Source organism: Apteryx rowi, unplaced genomic scaffold (assembly GCF_003343035.1).
Source record: "Apteryx rowi isolate R43461 unplaced genomic scaffold, aptRow1 scaffold_85, whole genome shotgun sequence".
In the NCBI taxonomy this organism is placed as follows: Eukaryota; Metazoa; Chordata; class Aves; order Apterygiformes; family Apterygidae; genus Apteryx; species Apteryx rowi.
The window spans coordinates 2,296,725-2,311,066 of NW_020451149.1; the positions used below are offsets into that span (position 1 = coordinate 2,296,725).

Sequence of the window (14,342 nt, forward strand, 5' to 3'; positions counted from 1 at the left end):
GATTACACAGGTCACATCAGGAGACCATAGCACGTCTCTCTGAGTCTTGAATAGTGGATTAGGGCAGCTCAGGAAAGGCTGACACATTTTCATCAGCACTTTGGCAATTACCGTTCAGACAGCAACTCAGAACAGGTCCAGCAAATGGCTAACATAATTTTATTCAATTCAGCAGAGCATTTTTATGCATTTTATTAAAATTAAGGGTGTGCTGAAGTCCATTCTTGCTCCTGAAGAGCTTAAGTTCTRTTGTAGTCAATGGTGGACATACATACCTACCAAAAGATAAACCTGTAACTGAGTCTAGCAAAGAGGGGGCTGCAAGTTCTTTGGATGCTTGCCTTATCTCAGGGTTGCTGTAAACATTTGCAGGCTTATCTCTGTGGGATGGCTTTGGTCCTCTGAATTTTTACAAATTTAACTTTGTCTATTTGCTTTACATGTCATTATTGCAAGCGTGCTGTGAGAAGTTAGATAGAGCTGGATTAATTTTGGCATTGTAGTGGCGTCTGGAATCTGCATGGGTCTCTTGTGTCAAACCCAAGTGCAGCCTCTCTTGGAAGGTGCATCTTTGTGAGATGTCTTTCAACATGTTAATAAAGAGATAAACCATTTACAGATTGTACAGGCAATAATGGAGAAACTGAGTACTATTTAACAGCCTTAGTTCCTAGCAGTTATCATCTATTTATGCTTCGGACTGGTATCTGCTGGAAGGGTGTTTGTCTTCGCCTTCCAGGACGAGAGGACAGGGAAAGTATGAAACTGGTCTAGAAAGGCAGTGGTATCCTTTATCAGGTGTCCATTTGTGTGCTCTTTCCTTCCCAGGTGTCCAGCTCTGCAGCTGTGCCAGCCAGCTTGGAAACCCACACGTTCAACGTTGCCATTCTCCCCCGGACACCCAGAGCACCTCAGCTTTCACTTGGCTCCTCTTTGCACATGGCTGTAAGTGTGAACTGAAACATCTGACTGCTGTTTGCTGTGCTCCCACTCTTGTTACATTAGCGCACAGTGAGCAGAGCCTCCCACAGAGTAGTAATAACCACTAAATATTGATTCCTTTACTTGCTGTTGTCCATGTTATTATGCCTGATTCAAAGATTGAGCTAAATCGAAAGAATAGGGATTGTGCACCAGATAACTGGAGTAGGAAACAGACCTAAATGAAAAAAAGCCTAGACAGGTTAGAAGAGGAAATGGTTAAAAAAAAATAAAAGAAACCCCCCACAAAAAAGTTGAGAATATTAGTATTAGTAGAAGTGATGAATGTGTAAATTGGAAGGGAGAGGGAGAGAGAAAAGAAAAAATATTTTTAACATCTTTTCATGGAATTCCTAGTATTTTCAAAACACTCTTTCTTGAGAAGCTRTTAGGAAGGGTAAGAATGAAAAATGGTGGGTTAGAGAAACTGTAATGAATAGATCTTGTCAGTAATTCCACTGCAAACTTTATTTATCGGAATTGTAGCCCACCCACATCAGAAAGTTTTCATCCATCATCCTGACATCAGGAACACAGATTATAATGTATCTGGAAAACATTCAGACAAGCCCATTATATCTGCGTCCATGGAAATGAGTTACCTTTTCTTGAAGCATCGACTCTAGGACCAACCATTTTGTTAACACAGTGTTCTCTCTAATGTGGTTATTTCCCTGATTGTTTTAATTTAAAAGATGACCTCCAAGTTTAAAGTTGACTTTGTGAGCTCTCTGACTTTGGTGCTTGCCTCCTCCATGTCCCCAGTATGGGGGTGGTGGCGAAGTCCAGCTTTCTCCCTTCCTTTTCCTACCCTCCCTTGGTCTTTGATTCTGCAGGGAGGGAACCCAGGTGTGTGGGCTGGAGAGGAGCTATGGGCCTCTGCACCCAGGTCACCCATTGGGATGCTTAGAGAACTAGCCTAAAGGTAGGGGGTTTGGTTTAGACATCAGCTTAGCCCTGTAGCCTTGCTGTGGTCAGTGGGGGTTTCAGAGGAGGGCCAAGGACATAATCCACTAAACAGCTGTCTTGAGCTGATGGGAGTGAGCCGGCACAGGCTGTGAAAAGAAAGCAGAGGGAAGCACTTGCAAGAAATGTGAATGAAGCTGAGGCCAACTCTTCAGGCAGGAGCTGTGCACTGGGAGAGCTGCATCTACAAGCTCGGAGGTAGCGTGCAGTCATCTTTGGCATTATTTGTTCCTGATGATTTATTTAGAGCATGCCAGCAGGATGCTCAGCATTGTTAAACAGAAAGCCCGTGCCCTCAGGCTCTCCGTGGCAGACAAAAGCGCTCTGAGAGGCCCGTGCAGGAGAGCAGACATGGCAGACCTCCCAGGAGCAGTGGGTCCCCAGGCGGAGCCTCCTCAGGGGAGGCGGTGGACTCATAAGCCAGCAAGGTCTGCCAGGAGTGGGGCCAGGAAGGCCTGAAGAAAGCTGTGGGAGAGAAATTAATGAAAAGTCCATRACACAAGGGCCTGGCCAGGGTTTAAAATAGGGGCAACCTTTCACAGGCAGTAATAAAACAGCCTCAGACTGCTACTTGGAGCAATAGCCAGTAATGTTTCTTTCTCTTTTTGACTTTTTGTTGTTGTCACTTGACAAAATTCATGGGAGAGGTGTCTGACTGAGCCATGCAGTGCTGGATTTTATAGCCAATTACACAGCACAAAATTCAATAGTGCCATAAAACACGTTTTACTGAGGAGATGGCTTGCAGCCTGCAAGTGCTACCTCTGAGAGAGACAAATATGCCCTGGAGACAGCTAGGAAGCAATCATAACCTTAAATCTTTTCATCATAAAATTGCACTTCCTTGCATCAGTGTGATTGAGTTCTGTTAATCTGTCTTCAGATTCTTTCAGAATTAGGCTGGCTTCCCTGCTGAAGAGCAAGCACAAAATGTTAGGTCTGCCCATACCTGAAATCTTGTCTTTGTGTGTCCTGCAGGGAAAGGTCAAAGAAAGCGCAGTGCCGCTTTGATGGTTAAACTGGGCATACATCTATACTGTTTCCTTCTTCAATAATGCATCAAGTTACCTGTTTCCCCCACACCGATAGGACTGGTGATAGGAGCGTGAGCTTCTCTCTAGCTGAATGCAAACGGAGATTGACTTTGTGAAGGAGAGGGAMGATTCTTCAGGCATACAGAGAGGTGCTCCTCTGCACTCTTCCCAAACTGGCTATATGAAAGGGACACCACTGTTAATTTTAAGCCTGCCCTCTTTATACAGGGCTGTATATAGCAATGCCAATATCACAAATAGACTTTGTGCCTTTGATTCTGGTTAGATATGTGACACTTCCACATCTAAGAAGGATTGACAAGGTTTTATTTACTGCTTTACAAGAGTCACTCACAGGCTGTGATTTCTCTTCTGATGTATTTGGGTGAAAACTGAAGAGACAGAGATGAACTGGCACTGCCTTCAGTTGATCTGGGRGATTGGTGGCATTTGCGATGGACTGAGCTGCTCTGTCAGGAACTTTTGCCTGGCTACAGTGTCCAGGGCAACAGCTGGTCTGGCACGCGAGGCCAGCAGAATGGGGTGCAGGTTTGATAGGGTGGCATCACAGTCCTGTCCATGCCGGCATTCAGTGGGCTGTGCAAGATGTAGTAGGGGGAAAACTGTAATTTGTTTCTGAGCTGCAGCAGATGATCATCTCATGTTCYGAAGCAGATGAATTAATTGCCCGTATCCTTAATTTAGCTTGTACTCTCCATATTTTGTTAGTGATTATGAAATGAGCTGGAGGCTTTTCATACCCAACTGAAATATTAAACTCAGTGGTTTCTTATAGCTGTTAATTCAGCAGGATTAAGGTTCACAAATGCGTGCAAGTTAAATACCTTTGTGCATTTAAGCCTGTTTGTGCAGCACCATAACTCCCATAACACACTGCSCACCTTTGATTAATGATACTCTTGGAATGGAAGGAATGGGACATTTTTAGACAGATTTAAGACGAAAGAGAAAGCTTCAGTTCCTCTGCATTTCTATGGAAATGGCTGAGATATTTTCAGGATTTCTTTTAAAAGCAAATCCATTCAGGGCACATCAGACTAGACCAGTAAACTACCTAGGGAAAGAATTGTATCTTCATCCAGTGGGTTTTTAATCAAATTGGATTTTCATTCGTCTGTTCTTAGTTGCTGTAAGAGGAAAAAAGAAACTCCCCTCCACCTGTGAGAGTGCAGGCTGCACATTTGCAGAGGACAGCCCAGTCTGCATAATCTGTGGTGACATTTCCTTCCCCTAGGTGTGGGGCCCTAGTTTTTGCTGCTGTCCTACGGCAGCGCCAGACTGCAGCACCGGGCCCTGTGTTCTTCCGACTGTGTGGTTAGGGTTGTCGCAGTCAGTGCCTCTGCTCTAGCCCCTCTGCTGCCTGCTCAGTTGAAGAAATGGAGAGTGCACTAAAAACACTGCTACTTTCCTGGGCAGCCTGAAAGTAGGAGTTAAGCTCAGAGTTACATAAAGAAGGAGGTGGTTGTCTCTTTTTTCATAGGTGTTTAGCCTCTTTCTCAGTCTCCAGAAAAGAGATTTAACAGAGGTGGTCCTCTATAGTGCTGTCTTCTGTTGAGCATGATAGTACTCAGTTTCTGCATTACGAACTCAGTTTGGTTTACAGATGAACTGAAAGAGAGTTTAGATGGTCCCTAAGACTTTCCCTGGCTCTGTTGCAAATTTTACTCATTATCAAGCTTCACTGTCCTCTCTGATCTCATCGCAGGTAGTCCCTACTCTGCAGGAGTCTGAGAGCCTTGCGAAAGGTTCAACCAGTCCCATCCCATATCGATTTTAGGTCTAAAACCAATAAACATTCGAAGGCTCTCTTGTATTTAAGTATAGCAAAACAAATTCTCTCTCGATGCATTTCTGGGTGGAACTTCCCATGTCTTTGGCTTTCATGCTGATGGTCTAATGTGTTTGTTGAGGTGCTGGAGGACCGCGTGACAGTGATTGAGCCCCATCACCTCTCCTTTGTAGACCCGGAGATTTCCAGTGAGAAAATTCTGTTCAACGTGACTGTTCCTCTGCTTCCCAGCCAAGGCAAGTGAAGCAAGTAAAGCAGTCAGAACATGGCAGCTTTTGTTGTTGCAAAATGTCACTTCAGTGCTGGCACTTATAACCTTCTGAATTTATTGCTGTGCTTCTAGTTTTTTTCCCAGAGTGTCATTCTGTGGAGGCATCTGTTAATCTGTTCAGCTTCCTTCATTAGCTTTCAAGCAACTTGTTTCTTGACTGGGTTTCTTAGGCTTGTTTAGGAGTAATCAACAGTGCACAGACTTTTTTTTTTTATTATTGTCTGGAATATATTGAATGTTGCACCCCATGGCTTTCTGCTTTTCACCTCTCTAGTGAGAGGCATTTGAAGAAATTACTAAGTGAAGAATCTCTGTTTAATTTCTGATGCCTTTTATACAGAATCTGTCCTGGGTGCAGACCCATTCACTCATTCAGCAACCACTAAAGATGTAAAAAGAAGTACCTGGGGAGAGAAAAAGAAGCTCTGGTCTTTGGTATCTTGTCTTAAAAAAAGAAAAAAAGAGTTCCTCCTGTTAATATTGAGCTCTTTGTAGGTATTGTGGAGCACAGAGACAGGCCTCTCTCTCCAGTCCGGTATTTCAGCCAAGCAGATATAAACAATGGCAAGATTGTGTATCGTCCACCAACTTCAGCCCCACACTTGAGAGAGATCATTGCGTTCTCATTTGCAGGTAAGTAGCTGGACATTCATTCTAGTGCCCATCACACTGGTGGAGGTAGCTGAAGTGCTGGTCCTTCTCCAAACCTGGGGTTGCTTCATGGTTATGTCCAGACGTACTAGGGCATGAGGCCTGAATGATACAAAGGACATGGGAATCTGTCTTGTTCTTATTTGAAATCAAGAAGAGTCTTGACTATTTCAGGACAAGGCCAGTTTAAGCTTGCTTTACCATTTCCAGGAGTATAATCCACAATTTCTCAGGAAAACACTTTCTCCCTTTCCTGCCGGTGATTCAGTCTGTGCTGGAGAGTAGAACAGGAGGAAGCCAGCTGTCTTCCCTCTTCTCTCGTCCCACAGTCCCTTGCCTCTGCCTTTGCCTGGGGAGTTGGGTTACAGTGTGTATGGGAAYGTTCCAAGAGTTCACCATTGCTTTTGGTGACTCCAACAAGATTTCCCCTTGTGGGACAGTATAGCAGCATTCAGTGAGTTAYGGGGATATGACAGTGTTCACTGCAGCATTTAGCATTGCCCATGTGGATACCGGGTGGTACACCAGGTGAACCGCTGAGCTGCTGCTCTGCAGTTAGGAGCTGCCCATCAGTGTGTGCTTTCCTGTCCTAACCACAGTTACACAAATTGCTTGTGTTTTCCCTTCAGGTCTCCCAGAGTCAGTGAACTTCCGATTCACAGGTATGAGAGTCACGTGTTCTTTCCTGGCCAAAAGGGTTTTACTCCCTGTGCCCTTCACATTGCCTGTTACTCCTTGGCCTTTTGACCACTGCAGGCACACCTATGGGTGCTCAGTAGGAATTTGTGAAAATGGTTGTGCCTGGGGAATATTCATATAGTTGTGTCCCAACAGTGTTTGTAGGAGCTAGGATATAGTTCAGTAGAAGCACCTTTTTTCCAATAGTTGTCTAGAATTTGTCCTGCAAGGCCAATTCATTCCTGTTTTCCCTCAATGTGTAATGTACATCAGAGTTTTATTCTTTTTTTTTTTTTTCTCAATATAGCACAGGATTATTTCCACAGTTAGATCACTACCGATAAGCTACTTCCTTGTTTAACACATCTTTCCCTTTCCATGTACTGTCTTGGACAGAAATGCAAATGAGAACCCTATTTTCTGACTCACAAGTGCACCTGATAGATATATGGGAGATAGTATGTATACATGCACACGCACAGATTCTTCCAAGTTGTGCTTGTCTTACTAGGGGTGAACTTAAGGGCAAAGATGAGTACTGTTGGCAGGATTTCTGAGTTGTGTGTATGGGTCCATAGACAAACRGGTAGATTGTCAAGGTGGGAAGCCACTGATGTGGCATGGTGATTTTGTGGAGAAGGGTGAATTTCCCAGGTAAGTCCCTGAAAACACATCCCTGCACTCAGATGTGTTTTTTGTCTGTGTCCAGTGTCTGATGGAGAACACACAACCCCAGAGATGGTGTTTGTCATTCATTTGCTCTCTGCGGAGCAGCAGCCTCCAGTCTTCCAGATCACTGCTCCGTTCCTGGAGGTCAGCCAGGGGGGCAAGGCCACCATTGGTGAGTAGAGTGGAAGGGATGGAGTGGCAGAGCTCTGCCCGAGCCTTGGAGTTTATTGCCACGAGGCCACCTGGATGGAGCTGGGGAGAGTTTTAGTCTCCCTTACCTCTGTCCATTTAGCTAAGGAACTGTGCTTGTGTGGGTGTGGTGGGAGCCACTGAGAAGACTCAGGTCAATTTGTTGACTGAGGCATGGGAGAGCAGGCTCAGGGATCTGTTTCTTCTCTATTTTTTCCCTCCTTAGGCCGCTTTGCAATCTCCATGTTTGCTGGCCCCTCAGCTGGACTGTGCACAAGGGACAGGGTTTGTCACCATTTCCCTCCGGTTGTGTTTGCCTCGTGAGTTGGGGGGCAAGAGTCTGAGCTGTTGGTTAGTCTGTTGCACTGGGTTGTTAAGGATAACTTACTTTCTGGTGGTGTCAGGAGGTTCTGTGGGATTCTTATAGATACCCCCCTGCTATATGCGCATGCGCACAATCTCTTTCATAAGCTGCAGGTTTGCATAGCTGTTGTTTGTGAGCCATATTGACGGTAAGTTCTGTAATACAACCTCTGACCTAAGCATCATCAGGGGACTAATTATTTCTGTGAAGACAGCACGTGCTTGCCCTAGGACTGCTCCAGAATTATTTGACTCTTCAGATACTGACTGAATTCAGCTTTTTGGCTCTGTTCGCAAGAGCACATCACAAAACCTAAGAGATCTCTCCTACCTAAGAGAATGCAGTGTCTAAGGATGCTGAAGCTTGTGCTCTCTTTGCCTGGCACAGGGATCCAGTTGGCGGTGAGTGACACAGACACAGCTCCTGAGGGTCTCTTCTTTGAGCTGGTGGAACCTCCCCATCACGGTGTTGTGCTCAAGTACAGTGCAGGAGTGCAGGAGCTCATGAGAGCGGGTAAGTTGAGCAGAAGTCTTTTTAAAAGTGGAGAGGGGGTCAGCGTGTGCCTGACCACACAGACAGTTCAGTTGACCAGCAGGAGATGGAAGCCTGAAAGTGTGTGACTGTGGGGTGGGGTGCATGGAAGACAGTTCCCCTTTGCTTTGGTTTGTTGTCTAATTCCTGGCTGAGTCAGTGCATTTCCTGTACCAAGTATGTGCAGGCTAGTTAACACGCACAGTCTTGTGATAACTGTAACCAGGCGTTAATCAGAAGGGATGTTTTGTTTTACATGGGAAGTTAAATCTGACATAATACTTGGTGAACATTTCTCCTGAAGTCCATGTCCATGTAAACCTGTTGTGAGCCAGTGGTCAAAGCTCCTGTGGAGTTTTAGTATTGTTTTGGTGGCAGCGGTTTCCAGCATGTGATCAGATGGACAAATATTATCTACAGGGGAGTGGAGCAAACAGAAGATGTGGAGATGGAAGTGTTATCTAGCTATGACAGATGAGAGCTTACAGAGCTGCTGGGAAGGAAGGAGGGTCTCTGTGCTCTCAGAGAACAGGGAAGAGTCACTGTGTCTGTGAAACTGTGAAGTTGCAGCTTTCCCTCTGCCCTGCCTCTATTGATAAATAATATAATTAATTAAGATACAACATATATATAATATAAATAATATAAATATATACTATAATATAAATATAAATCATACCAGTAATATAAATGATAAATAATCCTTAATAAATCCCCTCATAACTCACACCTCTGTAAGGATGGTATTAAATGCCAGTTAAGCATGTGATTATGTTTTTTGCTAAATTGGAACCTTAGACAAGTTGAATTGGATTGGTGTTCTGAACAAAGTCAGTCTGACTCGTGCATTTCTTTTTGGGAAGGTGACACCTTCACCTACGAGGACATCACTCGAAATGCTCTGCAATACGTACACGATGGTTCATCGACGGCAGAGGACAGCATGGAAATCTCTGTCACTAATGGTGTCACCACAGTGACAACAGTGCTGAGGGTGGAAGTGTCCCTACTGGATAACAACRGTCCGCAGCTGGCCCCAGGCTGCTTGTTGGCAATGACTGTGGCTAGTAAAAGCTCTGTGACTCTCTCTCGGTTGCACCTTGCTTATATTGTAAGCTTTCATCTATTTCTGCCTCAACCCAATGAGTGCTGCCAGCATCCCTTTCCTAATACCCCCACAGACCCCTCTCTGCAGTCAGTGTGGATTCTTGGCAGAGAGCTCAAGTTTTAACTGTATTCTAACTACTGCTGCCAAAAAGGGGATAATGGGCTCTTTTATCCAACAGGGTTTAAAGCTATCTGTGTTTGACTGAAACAGAGGTGAACTGCCATGCTAACATGAGAACTGAGTTAATCCCAGATTTAGGTACCAAACAGACTTGCTAATAAAGCACATGTATTTGCTCAGTGATAATCCCTAGGCAATGTCTGTCTACCTGCTCTGTTCCCCCTGCCTTCAAAATTGCCTGGTTCTTTTTCTGGACATGCTTGGGGATTTTTTAAGCAATCCGAGATGCTGCACTCTTTGGCAGCATGGAGTTGATCCCAGGGTTTCTGTGCTGTACAAGACTTACACTGCTGGTGAAATTCAGAAGAAAGATGTCTTACTCCTAGCAGTTGATTTAGCAGCAAAGACGCTAGCAGTGGATTACAGGTATGCACCTTTCTCCCCTTAGGGAGGAGGTGGGAGTGAAACCAAAGCACATGTGAGTGGCTGGAGAGACTTAATGTAATGGCTGTCAGAGAGGTGCTTAGGGAGCTGCAGGGGATGAGACAGGATAAGAAGGCAAGATGAATGTTTTTTCAAAGGGATACAAGTCTGTACCCAGGAACCTGAGCAAATCTGCACAGGCAAGGATGTTAGCATGTGCACTTGAGATGTAGCCCTGTTTTCATGTGAATCGTGTCACTCCAGCTTCTGGTTTTGTGATTGCTGCTTTCTGAGCAGTTGGGTTGTAGCTAGCCTGCTCCAGTGAAAATGCATTTCAGCTGCAGCCAGTGTGTTGGCTCCGTCCCTGTTGGCCACACCGTTCTCATTTATGCAAAGTTGTGAGCTCTAAATCTAGATCCCTCAGATGGCCAGAAGATGCTAGACTGACTCATTCCCTTTCCTGATAGCAGTGACAGAAAGTTGTGTGTTTCAGCTGAAGCACAGTAAGTCACAGAGGACTGGTCATATCATATTGTTCCTGCTTCTCCACGAAGGAATGCCTGTGTTGTCCAGGCCCTCTGCACTTGGAGGTATTTTACCTGCATTGTGTCGGACTCTTTTCTGACAGCAACAAGCCATGCTCTCCTGACTGGCAGCAGGTAACATTTTCAAAAGCTACTGGGTCAGTCAAAGACCAATTTGGCTTTTTTCACAGCATTGCCACCCCAGTTAACATGAACTGTACTTGTCCCGTACAGAAATAAGCTGTAGGAGTATGTTATCTCTCTAGCAATGTCGCTGCTTCCACACAGAGGAATATTGACAGTCCAGTCTCCCGTCTGGACTTGGTTGGTTTGATTGCTAGAGCTTTCCAGCACAGGCCAGCTTCAAGGCCTTGTGCTTCATTACAGTAGAAAGTTTTACTGAGTAGTAAACCAACCTCTCCCCCAAAACAACTTCCTTGTTTTTAACCAGTTTCTGATTCTGGAAAAGGTGAATCATGTCAGAAATACTTTGGTAAAATAAATCCTGGTACAAGGAAATTCAGTGAGTTTATAGATCACCAGACCTGTTTAGAGAACAGTCTGTACAATCTGGCTTTCTGGAGCTTTCACCAAAAAATATCAACAAAACCAAGAAGAGCAGTTGGGAACAAGTATTTTTTCGCTGTCCAAGACAGATATAGGTTAGGTTTGCCAAAGTTATGTGCCATAAAAATTACAACTTTATGAAAGTATATGAATTATACTGAGTCAGTAAACCACTGAAACTTGAACAATTCTTGTGTGACTGATTAAAATGACCCTTCAGAAGTCTTTTCCACCTAACAGCTTGGACTGCTTTGCTTTTAAATGTCATACCTGTTGCATACTCCTTGTACCAAGCAGCCAAGAAAGGCAGATGGGCTCAAATACCTTCCAGCACTGCTTTTCCAGGGCTGACTGGATTTGTGGGTATCCCTAGGAAATTGGCAGCCAGTGCTTTATTTTCATAGTGATTTGGCAGCAGACATGCAGAGGCATATCACTGGGGTTTGCCAAAACGCCTCAGCAGGTGAGGCACAATTGCTCATTAAAGCGAAGTGTGGTTAGGTGCCTCGCCTAACTGAATGCAGTTGGTGTGTTTTGATACCTAAATCAATGCATAAAAATGGCTTTGAAGAACAGTGTTGATATATTGACAGTCTCTGTGGCTAAGCCAGATGAAAGTGATTTTTCAGAATTTTACCCTGTGCGTGTATAACGTTTTGCACAGAATTGAGTCTGTCCTGTTCTCCTCTTAGGAAGGAAGGCTGACATGGAAGCTCTTTAGGTTTATTCTAAGGCAGGCAACAATCACAGAAAAGAGGATTTGGCTCCTGATCTATGTGTTGAGGATATGATGATTTCTGCTTTGAGTCTTATCCTTCAGGACACCATCAAAAACTTTAGGAGAAGGGTGCCACCTGAGTTCTGATATCATATATGTGATTGCACTTAGTGTAGTTACAAGGAGCCAAATTGAGCATTTAGTTTAATGTGGATCTGTCTATTGTAGCATTGCTCTGAATTTGCCCTTTTTTAACTAAGAACTGAGCTTAGCTCTGTGTCTCTGTCTGAAGCACTGGTTGGCAACTCTCTGCCATGCATTAGTAACATTTTGGCTCAGTTTATGTGGAGCCAGCAAAAGCATATTACATAAATGGTCCACTAGGAGTGTAATTGAAATTAAAAATGCCAGGCTTCTCTCTCGGAGAATGTGTTGGTGTGATACAAGGACAGAGAGAAAACCTCTTGGTGCTGAAATAAAAGCAAAATGCATTTTGTGGCAGATTCTGGGGATGTACATCCAGCTAACTCTTTCCTCATCAGTAGAACTTCTCCAGTATTCAGCAGCTGAGGGTCTGACCCTACTAGCTCGATGTATTTCCCTATAATACATTTTCTTTCTCCTTTCATCTAGTGGAAGCTAATCCTGTTTTTTTGTCTGTTTTTTTTTTCCCGCATTTAGGATAATAATTCTCCTGACTCAGAGATAAGAATCCAGTTAATATCTCTGCCCACGTATGGCACCCTCTTACGAACATCTGGCTCTCAGGATGAAGAGTTTTCCAAGGTTTATAATTTCACCATGGAAGACATCAACAACCAGAGGATCAGGTATCAAAGAGCTTTTCTCCTTCAAGCCATGCCAATTAAAAGCTTAGTGGACTCTCTGCAGGGAACTCAGGGCTATACGATATTAGCGCAATGTATCAAAGATATTTTGTCCTTTCTAGGCTATTGTGTCCTATGAGATTACAAATGAGGGCATTTCCTGTGTACAGAAATAGGTATTTCTGTGTGTCTTAATTGCCAGAAGTTTGTGTAGCTTCAAACTATGAGGATATTTTTCTATGTCCACAATGTCATGGTGATATTTTAGATATGCAACACTGAAAATAGTGATTTAAAAGAACCCTGGGAATGAGTGGGGAGGAGAGTTTGGAATTGAAGTGCCACCTCTCTTTGAAGAAGTGTGCATTCATCTCTAAATGTAGGGATGAGACACTTTTGCCTGATTGTTGTGAGACTCACTGACCCAGATTGTGTTTTGACTTGCACAGCTACTCCACTGTGTTTGAGACCAGCAATCAGCCAGTCACGGACATCTTCCACTTTGCTGTTTTTGATGCTGATAACAACCGACTTGACAGCCAGATGTTTACCATCACCATCACATCTGCCCAGAGAACGCCATCACTCATTGCTTTTGCTGACCATATTACTGTAAGTGGCCACTGAGGATACCGGGAAAAGTGTCAAGAATGTGTTAGATGTGAGGAACTGAACAGTCTTTTCCTGGATTGAGGGCAAATCACCATGGAAGTACGGTGTTACACATGCAATCTTGTGAGTGCAAAGAGTTAACAAATTACTTGAAGGCCAAAGGAGACTGATGGTACTGCTCCATCCCTGAACCTCAGCTGCTTACTTCTGTTCTGGTCAGGAGCTGGGTCCAGAAGTTGAGTCTGAAAACATCTGGGGCTTTGGATTGATACAAAGCATTTCAGTCTCCTTATCGGAGCCTTTTGAAGTCATCTCCCTCCTTTCCAGCTTTGCATKCCCCCTCTCTTACTTTCAGAAGCTTCCCCTCAAAAAGAAATGCAGATCTCGCCCTCCAAGAGGTCAGCATGACTCTGCCAGTCCTCTTTCTCCCCTGATAAAGCACTTGCAGCCTTCTCTTGGGGGGCAGGTAGGCTTTGTTCTTCCCATCCCACCCCACCTCCCAGCTGATCTCATGTTCAAACCATCTGGGGGAGGATGAGACAAGACTTCAGAGAACTGAGCACTGGGAAGCCTCCTCCACAGAGTGACTGTGCAGACTTTTTCAGTAATGATTCGTGTGTTGCTGTGTGTTGTGTGCATTGACAGTAGTTTTGTTTAATTCTTTTGTTTTCCAGGTGGATGAAGGGGGCAGGGTCCCACTGCTGGTTCATCACCACTTAGCTGCTGATTATGATACTGCTGTCAAGGAAGACCTGCGGGTCACAGTTATCACTCTACCTATGTACGGCTACATTGAAAACACTAAGACAGGTAAACTGCTTGACTATCTCTTCTTCCTCCTGGCCAGTAAAAGGGAACATAGGAAATGCCATGCTGGAGCAGACTGTAATTTATCTCATCACAGTTCCTCTCTCCAGCTCTGGTTAGTGTCAGCTGTTCATGAAGAGCTCTTAAGTCAGCATTACAAGGTAACTTCTTTCTGGGGAGGCTGGGGCTATGAAAGCTTTTACAAGCCCATGTGTATTTCCAGCATGTTTTACTCTGTCTGTCCTTGTAGTACAGAGCAATCTTTGCCGAATTTGACCAAGTGTCACAGCGAGCTTTAAAGCTGAGTGATCTGTAGCAGAGCATGGCTGGTGACATTCTCTTAGCTCACCTTGTTACTGAGAAGAGGTAGAATTCCTCTCGTATTGTCCAAGGATGTTCATCCAAGGGGCTTGTCTGCTCACTCCTGTGTGTTGGTCCTAAGAGAGGTGACATGTTACTTAAAGCATAACTTCCCTTTCTAAAATATCACCA

At 44.4% G+C, this 14,342-nt stretch overlaps 1 protein-coding gene across 1 annotated transcript in view; it reads left to right on the forward strand.

The window, feature by feature from the left end:
* The window catches only part of FRAS1 (Fraser extracellular matrix complex subunit 1), a 115,490-nt gene that overhangs the window by 64,950 nt on the left and 36,198 nt on the right, over positions 1–14,342 (forward strand). Inside the window, exons 30-39 of the mRNA XM_026090116.1 lie at positions 829–945; positions 4,913–5,027; positions 5,558–5,695; positions 6,343–6,375; positions 7,101–7,232; positions 8,001–8,126; positions 9,008–9,255; positions 12,286–12,434; positions 12,881–13,043; positions 13,718–13,853. Coding sequence (XP_025945901.1) covers positions 829–945; positions 4,913–5,027; positions 5,558–5,695; positions 6,343–6,375; positions 7,101–7,232; positions 8,001–8,126; positions 9,008–9,255; positions 12,286–12,434; positions 12,881–13,043; positions 13,718–13,853 — 1,357 coding nt within the window. The remainder of the gene's footprint in view (positions 1–828; positions 946–4,912; positions 5,028–5,557; positions 5,696–6,342; positions 6,376–7,100; positions 7,233–8,000; positions 8,127–9,007; positions 9,256–12,285; positions 12,435–12,880; positions 13,044–13,717; positions 13,854–14,342) is intronic.